At 48.6% G+C, this 12241-nt stretch overlaps 1 protein-coding gene across 1 annotated transcript; it reads right to left on the minus strand.

Moving 5' to 3' along the window:
* Nucleotides 1-2816: 2816 nt before the first annotated feature.
* Nucleotides 2817-8459, minus strand: LOC104715268 (uncharacterized). Its single transcript, XM_087465572.1, has 2 exons — nucleotides 6273-8459; nucleotides 2817-6188 (listed from the first exon to the last, which is right to left on the minus strand). The coding sequence occupies exons 1-2, from the start codon at nucleotides 8457-8459 to the stop codon at nucleotides 2817-2819; spliced, it is 5559 nt and encodes a 1852-aa protein (XP_087321698.1).
* Nucleotides 8460-12241: the final 3782 nt, after the last annotated feature.

Below are 12241 nucleotides of genomic sequence, written 5' to 3' on the forward strand. Positions count from 1 at the left end.
GCCATACTGGCCCTGAAGAGACGCTCCCAAGGAGGAAGGTGGACGGGACTCCTGGTCGCATTGCCGACCCTCCACAAAGGTCACAGAAAAGGAAAGATGGCCCTGAACAAGAGCCATCTGTCTCGCTAAAGAAGTCGAAGTCGGTCGACTTCAGCTGGGATTTTGCCCATTCATCTAGAGCTCGTCCCTTTCCATCTGACTCGCAGTCTTGTGCCGAGTTGTTTCGAAAGATCCATTATGGTGAAGGTTGTCTTTCTTCTGTTGAAAGGATGAAAGAGTCCGATGCTGTCACTGAAGTTGCTCAAGCGTCTTTTGAGGTTCGTTAGTTAAATCAATTCGCTTCGCAGATCTTCCTTAAGTGTATTTTAATCCTTTTCTTCTCTTCTTTTTTGTTTTAAAAAAGTTTATTGCGCGTATTAACCGCATGGCGACCCGCTACGAACGTCGTGTTCGAGACCTGGAACGTTCAGGGGCGTCGAATGAGAGGATTGAGCGCCTCGAGGCTCAATTGGGGGATGCAGTTCGGTCAAACCAGAGGCTTAGCGACCTTGTGGCCAAGCTCGAACATCACCGGAGTGGGCTTATCAAAGAACGGGATTCTCTTTCGACGAAGCTTAAGGAGTCCGAAGCTTCCTGCAATGGTCTGAAGCTAACCCTTAGCTCGGAGACGAGAAGGCTCAGGGATCGGCGTGATGAATATGGGCACCATGAGCGAATCAATGCCTTTCATGAGGTGGCCGGTCGTGTGCAGAGGCTCTTAGCGAAGCACAAAAGCCACGCCGAAGCGGTTGAAGCGTCGCGGGAGAAATTCCTTGAATACAACCAAGCTGTTGGGAACGTTCAAATGCTGGAGACGCTCGCCGCCGAGGGTCGAATTTCCTTGCTTGATGAGGAGCTTAAGGGCCAGGTCGTGACCGTGATGAATCAGCTGAAGGATGAGGTTGAAGAGTTTGATCTGCCAGACATCTCCGACGCTGATTTTGACTTGTCTCAGATTTTCGCCGGGCCTCTCCCCCCAATTCCGGCTTGGATCGCTTCCCCAATCAGCGGGAATACGGAGGGTCACACTGATGAGGGCGGGGATGAAGGGTCGGAGAGTGGGGAGATCGGGGGCGAAGAACTGGACGAGCAGGAGCAGGTTGACGACCGTCCTTCGGATGGGGTTGAGGCACAAGTCACCGACCAACCTTCTCATGGAGTCGAGGAGCAGGTTCCGGACTGTTCTGCCGGTGGGTTACCTCGTCCTTCCACTCCTGGGCGCGAGTCTCCGGTTGCTGGTCTGGTCACGTGATCAGGGTTGTCGCCGTGTTGAGGGGTTGGCTCCCTCGTACTATCTTTCTTTTGCCGTGTTTTGGGGTCGGCTCCCTCGTACTTTCTTTCTTTTGCCGTGTTTTGGGGTCGGCTCCCTCGTACTTTATGCGCCGTGTATAGGGGTCGGCTCCCTTGAAAACTTTATTCGTCCTTTTGGAGGCATTAATTGAGGGTCTCATTTAATGCTTTATTTTCGAAGCGTTGCTTATTGGATTTATTGATCTCATTTAATGCTCTTTCCGTTTGGAAACTTGTGCCCCCGTTCTATAAATAGTCTGTGTTTTCCTTCACTTCTGTCTTGGTGAGTTCATTGTGTTTGTTGTTTATCTTTTTTTTTAGGAAGAAGAAAGTTGCTCTGATGCCGGTGACAACTAAGTCAGCGTGGTTACGCAGGGCGCGGGAACAGCTCGGCGTTAGGTCTGACGAGGTGATTCAATCGGAACTCGTCTATTACGACGCTCGCATTCAACGGCTAAGGGCTTACATCATTGCCACCCGTCGTTCGTTCGAACGTTACTACGACTTCTGTCGTATTGACGGGGTTGTGAAATGTCTTGAACCGCTGATCGACGAAGGGCTCTTCTTCCCAAAGTGGCGATGGGATCGGTTGGTGGAAGAGCGGACCCGGCGCGAAGATCTATATGCGGAAGTGGTAGTTCCCGCACTTGAGCAGGGCGACCTTGACACCCTTGGTCGGAGGCCGTTCGAGGAGCGGGAGGAGATCGAAGCTCGTCGCGATCGTATCGACGTGCTTCGCCGTTATGTGAGGCAGTTGGAGAGCACAAGTCACTACTTTAGCGAAAGTAGTCGCGTCGATGGGGTTTGTACGTACCTCGAGGACATGGTTGGACGAGGTGTGGCTATTCCGATGGACCTGCTGAAGGATGTGAAAGAGTCGTGCCGCTATTGGCAGACGACAATTGGTGGGTTGGAATTGAACGTGCCTTCCAACGCCGATCTAGGAATTGAATGACTTGTCTTTGGTTTGTTGTGGCTTTTGTTTTTTTTTTTTTTTGGTTTGTGCCGTAATGGGGTCGGCACCCGCATCAGACTGTTTCGCTTCTCTCTCTTTTTTTTTTTTTAACAAGTTAAAATTTCATGTTACTTTCGAGAATTCTTCTTTCACTCTTTTTTTTTTGAAAACAGTGCGACTCGTGATGGTCGGCTTACCCTTTTAGTGCGAGTTAGGACTCGGCTTAAAGTAACCGGGGGCGACCGTTAAAAGTCGGCTTACCCTTTTTGTGCGAGTGCGACTCGGCTTAGAATAATACGTCGGAACGTCAGGTCATTACCGGGCCAGGGTAATAACTAAAATGATTCGCAAATGACGAGATATATTTTTTGAAAAAGAAATTTTATATTACTGGCGGCTGGGTCCCGTAGAATGGGACTGCCTACGTACCCCCCGATCAGGAGGGATCAAGCCGATCGTAGTTCACATTTACATGCTTATTCGTACTTATAGAAAGGACGAGCTACACATAGCCGAGCTCGCTTGGTGATTTTCAGTAGTAGTAGCGCTTGAGATGCATTGAATTCCAAGACCTCGGCACCGGTTTGCCGCCCATGGTTAAGAGTTCGTACACGCCGGGATGGACGACCTTAGACACTATATATGGACCTTCCCAATTAGCTCCCATTTTCCCGGCATCCGGTTCGGCGGTATTCTCAAAGACCTTGCGAAGGACGAGATCACCTTCGTCAAAATGCCGATTATGGACCTTTTTGTTATAGTACTTAGCTGCGGCGAGTTGATAGTTCTGGATTCGTAGGAGTGCTTTGTCTCGTTCTTCCTCCAACTCGTCTAGCCTATCCAAGAGCATCTGACTGTTGAGCGCGGTGTTCTGAACGAGCATTGTCCGCCGGAGGCTCGAACTACCGACCTCTGCCGGTGCCATTGCTTCCATTCCGTAAGCCAGAGAGAATGGGGTTTGGTTAGTGGACGTCCTTGGGGTCGTCCGGTAGGACCAAAGTACTCCATCAAGCTCCTCGGCCCAGGCGCCCTTCTTGGCGTCTAGCCTTTTCTTAAGACCATCGAGTATGGTTTTGTTGGTAGCTTCTGCCTGGCCGTTCCCTTGTGGATACCTCGGCGTCGACTTGCTTAGTTTGATTCGCCATCTTGCACAAAAATTTTTGAACTGCAGGGAGATGAACTGTGAGCCGTTGTCGGTGATTATCTCGTATGGGAGGCCGTGACGACAGATTACGTACTTCCAGACGAAGAGTTGGACGTCCCTTGCTTTGATATTTGCGTAAGATTCAGCCTCGACCCATTTAGTGAAATAATCGGTTAGGACGAGTATATATCGCTTTTGTCTGGAAGTTGGTAATGGGCCGATGATGTCCATTGCCCAGCGCATGAAAGGGTAAGGGGCTACTCCAGCTCGTAGCAGTTCGGTCGGCTGATGAATAATGGGGGCGTGTCGCTGGCATTTTTCACACTTGGCGACGAACTTTTCACAGTCAGATATCATCGTAGGCCAGTAATGGCCATGCTTCCTGATTCGTAGTGCTAGGGCTCGGCCACCTGAGTGATTTCCTCCAGCTCCCTCGTGCATTTCCATCATGACACGCTCGGTGTCGTCGCCGTGTATGCAAAGCAACAAGGCTCCTGCCGCCGTCCACCGGAGCAAATGGTCTTTCATCAAAGTGTAGTGGGCGGCCTTGGCTTTTAATCTTCGTCTAGCCCATTTGTCTGTTGGTACGTCACCGTCGGCTAGGTATGCTCGGATTTCTACCCGCCAATCCGTCGTGTCGCTGCCAGATGCGGGTTCGCACCTTTGGCCTGACCTCATCGACCGATAAGTCGTCCTTATTTCATTTGGTTGGTGGAGTGCGAGGCACGTCTCGGCGTAATTTTCACTTATGCTCGGCGTATCTATGCTTTCTACCGGGATGATTCGCCGAAGATCGGGATCCGATGTTGAGGCGAGTGCTGCCAAAGCGTCGGCCGGAGCATTGTCTCCTCTGGGAATTTTGACGAGTTCGAATTCGTCAAAGCGCTTTGACAAAATCTTTACGACACTAAGGTAGGCGGCCATAGGTTCGCTCTTGGTGTCGTACTCGCCGCTGAACTGGTTGGCGACAAGCTGGGAATCGCAAAAAGCTCGTATCCGCTTAATCTGCATTCCGTTAGCGAGCTTAAGACCGGCGATAAGTGCTTCGTATTCGGCGACGTTGTTGGTTGCTTGGAATCGAAGGCGGAAGGATTGCTCCAAAATTTCTCCGGTCGGCGAAGTCAGTCGAATCCCTATGCCCGATCCAAGATGAGAGGACGCTCCGTCCACGTGCAAGGTCCATCGGTCATCTGACGGGTCGACAGGTGTTGGTTCGGCCTCCCCAAACGGCAGCTCGATCAAGAAATCGGCGAGTACCTGGGACTTTGCAGCCGGCCGAGTACGATACTCGATATCGTACTCACTAAGTTCAATCGCCCACTTCGTTAGTCGACCCGATTGGTTTGGGCTGTGCAATATAGATCGTAAAGGTTGGTTGGACAGGACGGCGACAGTATGTGACTGGAAATACGGTCGGAGCTTTCTTGCCGACGTGACTACTGCCAAGGCGACCTTTTCAACTGTTGGGTAGCGAGTTTCCGCGTCGTCAAGTGATTTGCTTATATAAAAGATGGGCCGTTGCTCTCCTCGGTCGTCTTTAACGAGTACACCACTGACGGCCGACTCCGAGACAGCGATATAGAGAAATAAGATTTCGCCTAGCTCCGGCTTTGCTAAGATTGGTGGGGTCGATAAATAATTTTTTAGCTCGTTGAACGCGCTATGACAGGCGTCAGTCCACTCGAACTTGCCCTTTGTTTTGAGAAGCTGGTAAAATGGTAGACACTTGTCGGTCGATCTGGATATAAAGCGGTTTAGAGCAGCGATTCGTCCAGTTAACCGCTGTACTTCTCTGGCGTTCTTTGGTTGTGGTAGATCGATGATCGCCTTAATTTGCTTCGGGTTCGCCTCGATGCCTCGTCTGGTTACCAGGTACCCAAGGAATTCGCCGGATTTTACTGCAAATGTGCATTTGGCCGGGTTTAGCTTCATCCCGTACTTGTTAAGGGTGTCGAAGCATTGTCGTAGGTGAGTAATATGATCCTTGGCATGCTGTGATTTGACGAGCATATCGTCAATATAGACCTCCATAGTCCGGCCGAGCTGCTCGGCAAACATCTTGTTGACTAGCCGTTGATACGTCGCTCCCGCGTTTTTTAGACCAAAGGGCATGACCTTGTAGCAGTACGTCCCTCTGTCCGTGATGAATGATGTTTTCTCCTGGTCGTCCTTGTGCATTAGAATCTGGTTGTAACCGGAGAATGCATCCATGAAGGTTAACAGCTCGTTGCCCGCAGTTGCTTCGACGAGCTGATCGATTCTTGGCAGTGGGAAACTATCCTTTGGGCAGGCCTTGTTAAGATCGGTAAAATCGACGCAAACTCGCCACTTTCCATTCTTCTTTTTGACGACTACCGGATTGGCTAGCCACTCTGGATATTTTACCTCCACGATTGACCCGGCACCAAGGAGTTTGTCGACTTCATCGTTTACTGCTTGCGACCGTTCAGGGCCTAACTTGCGCCGTTTCTGTTTGACCGGCTTATGCGTTGGGTCGGCATTAAGCTCGTGGGTCGTGACGTTTGGGTCGATTCCTTTCATATCAGTCACGCTCCATGCGAACGTTGAGATGTTGGTTTTGAGGAAAAGTATTAACTCGTCTCGCATGGCGGATGTTATTTCTGTGCCGATATTCACGCATCGCTTCTTGTCGTTCTCGTCTAAGCTCACCTCCTCGACCGCGGCAACGCCTTGTTGGACAGCAGTCGGCTTCCCGTCTGTCGGCGACGTACTGTTGTCGCCGACTCGCTGCTTTGATTGCTATAATTTCTTTCCAGTGCGAAGCTTATGCTCGATCAGAAAACAGGCTCGTGCGGTTTGCTGGTTGCCGCGCAACGTGTACACCCCTTTTGAAGTTGGGAATTTAACGCACTGATGATACGTTGATGGGACGGCTTTCATCTTGTGGATCCACGGGGTGCCGAGGATGACGTTGTAGATTGTCGGCTTGTCGATGACTGCGAAGCGGAAATACCTGGCTATCCCCGCAACGAAGATCGGCAAAGTAATTGTGCCGACGGACATAAGGTGATCCCCGTCGAAACCCGTCAAAGAGTGACATTCTGGCATAATGTCCCGCTCGCCGATTTCCATTTTTGCCAAGATGTCTCTGAAGATGACGTTGACCGAGCTTCCAGTGTCGATCAATATTCTCGTCACCTCGCTTTCGCCGATCAAGAGCTCGACGACCAACGGGTCGTTGTGCGGTAGGTCCAAACCTTCCAGGTCTTTTCCGTCAAAGGTGATTGGCATACTTTCAGCCTCGAACCGCGACGGCCAAGACTTCGTCATTTCGGCTTTCTTAGTATAATCTCTGATCGCTCTAACCGAATCGTTACATCCGGCTAGTCCACCCATTATCATATTGATTCGTCTTATAGTCGGGGGACGTTGATCAGGCTTACGGTCTGTATGCGGTCGTTTGTCGCGACCGCTGTCCTCTCGTCGCTCAGCTAGTAGGTTTGGTATTTCCATCTCATCTTCACTCTGGTCGGCTAATATCTTTGAATCTTTGACGAACTTTCGAGCGATATTTTCAGCGCGCTTGGCATCATGTCGTCCAGGTCGGACTGTCTTGCTTCTGTCCGGCTCGACGACTATTGCGCCTTTCTTGTATCGTTCCATCAGAATCCTCTGGAGGTAATGACATTCGTCTGTCGAGTGGGTATTACTCTGATGGTAGTCACAATACGAGGTCGCGCTATTTTCAGCTCCTTCTTTCCGGATATACTTATTTTCGCCGATCGCAAAGGTTCGGCGAGTTCGATCTTGGTTCTTGGTGAAGTGCTGCCGTGGCTCGACATAATCGACTTTTGGAGCTACGGCTATAGGCTGTCTGGTTATTGCACTTGCCTCCGAGGAATACTTCTTGGCGTTGATAGCTTTCTCTTCTTCGAGCCCAATGTGCTTTGCAGCTCGGAGTAATGCCTCGGCCACGGTCTCGACATGTGTCAAAGATAATTCCTCCTTGAATCGAGATTCATACCATAGTGCGTTTCGGAGCGCAACGATTGCGGCCGCATCGGGGATTGAGATGTTGACATAAATCTCCTTGAATCGTCCAATAAAGGACCGAAGCGATTCCCCCTTGTGCTGGGTTAAGGCATATAAGTCGGCGTGGGAATTCTTGTCCTCAATTAAAACAGAGAACTGCTTCAGAAATTCAGTTATCAGCTCCCTGATGCTGTCGATTGACCCTGGTGGTAGCCTCGAGAACCAACTCAAGGCGGTCCCCGTCAAATGTTCGGCGAAAACTTGACAAGCTCCTGCGTCGTATTCTGCCGGGCTGAACTGCAATGGGCCGAGGGCCACGCCAAAGGTGAGCAAGAAGTCTCGTGGGTCGACCGTTCCATCGTAATGGCCCAACCTTGGCTTGACCGCTCGTTTGACCGCTGTTGTAGCGAGTCGTTGGGAGAATGGAGTTCGCTGTGTTGCCTCGAGCATGAGTCCGACTTCGGGTGCCTTATCCGTCGCTTTCTGGATCATCGCGGCCATTTCTTTCATTTGTTGTTTCATTGCTATTAGCTCGGCATCCTTCGTTCGATCTGCCACTTCGGTACCCTGCTCGGCAAGGCGCTGGACGGGATTGCGCTCTAATGCGCCGGTCTGTACATACGGCCCTGGCGTTGTCCCTGCTGAGGTGAAGTTCCTTGGGGTGAGCCGAACGTTGTGGAGATGATTGATTTCGTCTTGCGAATTGAGCTGCGCCGCAGTGAGCGCATCCAAACGGTTGTTTGTTCGCTCTTCTTGCTGGTCGAGGCGCGTTAAGATTCCTCGAAAAAGCTCGTCTATGCTAGAGACGGGCTGGTTATTGAGCAGAGAGAGTTGTGTCGGCGCCTGTGGTGCCTCTGCGGTCGCTGGGGTCGTCAAATTTGTAGCTATGACGAACGTTTCTGGGCTTTCTACCGTCACAACTTTCCTTGGAGCGTCTGGCGTGGGAAGGACTATCTGCTCCGCTTGATCCGTCGCCGGGGTGACTGCTCCCCCCGACGAGCTTGCGTCTTTGCTTCTTTCCTTGTCAACTATCGTCATCTCGTTTAGTTGGTGTAGGTCCGTTCTTCAATTTTTCAGAAAACTTTGACTTGTCGTACCCCTTCCTGGCGCGCCAAATTGTTGATGTCCCTTTTGGTCACAATTAGAATATTTAGTTCGGTCAAGGGAGGGTCGAAGTTCTCTTTATTATATCGGTGCCGAGGCACTAAAGGACGGATTACAACACAATGTAAACGAGTTACAAACAAAGTAATCGACGGGCTGATAGCTCGTCGACTCTCCGAGCTATAGGCTGGAAAACGTTGACTTTTTCTTGGACGAGCTGAGCTCTGGTTTTTGCTGTACGAATTCTGCTGCCTTTTTTACGATCCCTTGAAATGCGGGCCGTACGCCTGTATTTATAGGGAATCGTGTCGGTTCGTCCATATAAAAGACCATAATACCCTCTTCTCTTGAAAGGGATACCTTGAGCTTTTTCCTGGGCCGGGCCCTTTTGTTGGGGTTGGATCCACCCCTAACAACGATCATGATGATTTGTCAACATGCAGAAATCCTGAAGAGCGATGCTGAACCTGCATGCTTCACGTTCTTAAACGAGTGCGGCCCAGACCCGTTCCTTGGTACGAACGTTGATTGCACTGAATGTTGCAAAAGCACATACAAGGGTCAACATGTATGTAAAGGGGTTGTTGAGGGAAGCGAGAACCACTGCCATTGCTACCGAAAAACAAAAAAAGAGTAACTGCTGTTTTTGTTGGTTTTAATGTGTGTTTACGTTAATGTACAAGTTTCTTTTGTTTCCAAATAAAGCATGAAGGGAGAAGTTTATCACTACTTGCCCCTAACTGCAGAATTGATGTTGTGTGTACTCTTGTTTTATTCTCAATATATACTAAATTTGGTTTGTTTATGTTCCTCATTTCTTTCCCGCCTACATTTCACGTTTTTGTCTCAAGAAATTCACTTAATCTGGTATAAACTTAACAGTTTTGTTAAATTCAAGAACCTGAAGTTAAAACTCACAAATCCTTTACATGTTCTTAATTAGTTTTTTTTTTCTTTCACTTTTTTGGGTCTTCTGAAACAATCGTGCTGCGCCAAGCATTTGTATCGAAAACCATCATTAAAAAATATTTCATCCAATCCTATTATGATGATTGATTACATTTTTTTTTTTTTTTGTCCACTACCTGCAGCATATATACTTCTACAAACAAACATTCCACAATGCAGTTCTCTTTGCAATAAATGGATCCATATATGAATTTATGACAAATAATTATATAAGTGTAAAACATCGGATGACATGGTCTCCACGAACCACACAAGACCACGATCGATGACTCTTCATACATTCCTCTAAAACCTCCAATATAGACTTTGCGTTAATAAACTGAAAAAACGGCATTGTTTAAGAATCAAACCCCAAAATCTTCTGTAGACGCTTTAAACCTTTGACCACTTAAACTGTTGATCGTACATGTGACTGACAACATTTGTGGTTTGAGTTAAACCGGGTTTGGTTGTAACTCAAACAGGTACAAAGAGTCGATTGAAGATCATTGGTTAAGTGGTTGTTATTTGGTTGGCTCAAGTTGTAACCGGCTCACTCTATCTATATGAGTGATAAGGAGAGTTTGTTATTGTGATAAGCTAGAATCAAAGTTGGATAGATACAAAGGTAGAGATAAGTTCAAATCTAGGGCTAGTCTCTATATAAGGATCCTTTGTACGTGATGTAACATAACACAAAAAAGATTATACTAGTGAATTGCTTGTGCCGTCAAGCCGAGACGTAGGGTATTCATTCGATACCTGAACTCGTTAAAGCTCTGTGTGTCTTTCTCTCTTACTCTTCTGTTTTACTTCTCTGTTCTACTTTTATAAACTATTGTCGTTTTCGGTTGTGTACAACTACACAAGACTGTGTTGGTGGTTTCGAGGGTGAGGTTGTAATAGTGGTATCAGAGCCTCTGGTTGCTCGAAGTGATGACGAACGCACGGATCGAAGTGGAACGGTTTGATGGGAAAGGAGATTTCTCATTGTGGAAGAAGAGGATGCTTGCGCATCTGTCGGTTCTAGGGTTGAAGGATGTTCTGTCAGAACCAACAACACCTTCAACAGGACCTGAGATCAAGAAAGACGAAAGTGATGAATCATACAAGGCAAGAGTGGAGAAAGAAGAAGTCGAAAGGCTTGATAAATCAGAGAAGGCTATGAATCTGATTATTCTCAATGCTGGAGACCATGTCCTCAAGAAAATTGATGGGTGTACTACCGCTGCAACAACTTGGTCTACATTAGAGAGGTTATATCTTTCTAAATCACTGCCTAATAGGATTTATCTGCAACATAAGTTCTATACGTTCAAGATGCTGGAGTCTCAGACTATAGATGAGAATATTGATGATTTCCTCAAGATAGTCTCGGATCTAAATAGTCTGCAAATCTCAGTCACTGAAGAGATTCAAGCAATCTTGTTACTGAGTTCTTTACCGTCTCAGTATGATCAGCTGAAGGAGACACTCAAGTATGGTAGAGAAACTCTGTCCTTGGAAGAGGTTGCAGAAGCTGCAAAATCAAAGGAGACGGAACTGAAAGAAGCTAGGAAGAATGGTTCAAACGCTGGTAATGGTGAGAGTTATGTTGTTAGAGGAAGAGCTGAAACAAGAGAATCATTCAACAGGAACAAAAGCAGAGGCAGATCAAGATCTAGGTCTGTGTTGTACCCACGATCTGCCATCTCGGGCAATAGGCAAGAGGGCCTAGGCCGGGCTAGTCTACTGGGCCAAGAGCGAATTAGTGATCGGCCCATCAGGCCCGGAGAAAGGAAGAGAGCGCGGAGATGTTTCGTGCTGGTCAGTTCGCAGCTCGGTCCAGGTCAAAAATTCCCGCATTCAAGAGGATTAATTAGTCCGCGCAAATCGCGTCCTATTAATGGCGCATTAATTTAGTAATAAATTGGTCGGTATAAATATGTAAGGGGGGGGGGGTCAGTTGTAGTGGATTGAATATTTTTTCCACCAATAGCAATACAAGTTCAAATTCTCTCAATTCAGTTCGGAACTGTTTTACGGCGATAAGCTCCTCCATAATTTAAATCACTTCGGAAGGAGAAGCTCATTCTCAGTTCTCACATTTGGCGCTGGAAGGAGGGGAGTTATCGCCTGACTCTCATTAGTTCCGACTTCATACACAAGTACACTCCACACAACCACCGCTATGGCAACCGGCTCTCCCAATCAGGCATCCTTGGAGGTGATCCAGAAGCTCCTGCAGGACTTGTCCGAGAAGTCCGACCGTCAGCAAGCCGCCTCCGCCGCTCTTACTGAATGTTTCGACAGCTTGGAGGGCCAGATTTCCACTCGTCTGGAGGAAATCACGATGTCCGTAGCCGATCTCTAGGCCTCCCACCGCACGTACACCGACCGGGTCGACCTCCTGTCCTCCGACCAAAACCCGCGTCGACGTGCTTTGGATTTCTTCGGTGTGACTCCACCTTCCACCTCGCAAGTGGCAGCAACAAATGTCACTCCGGGAGATTCGTTCCCGCCCCAAACCAACACACAAACAGCGCCACCGCTGACTGGCGATGGCCATACTCCGGTTCAGCCTGGTGTCCTCCGATCTTCTGAGGTCCCAGTCCGTCTTCCTCTCCCTGTAGAAGGAAACACTTCGACTCCGTGGTATGTCACTAATCCCGAGATCTTCCGTATGCAGAGCGAAATCCGAGACATGCGGTCTGTGATGCACAGTGCAACCACTTCAACTCCAGACATCTTTCGAGTGATCGAGGAGTCAAGGCGAACTCCTTTTTCCG

This window comes from Camelina sativa, chromosome 9 (assembly GCF_030686135.1).
Source record: "Camelina sativa cultivar CO46 ecotype springtype chromosome 9, ASM3068613v1".
Classification (NCBI taxonomy): domain Eukaryota; kingdom Viridiplantae; phylum Streptophyta; class Magnoliopsida; order Brassicales; family Brassicaceae; genus Camelina; species Camelina sativa.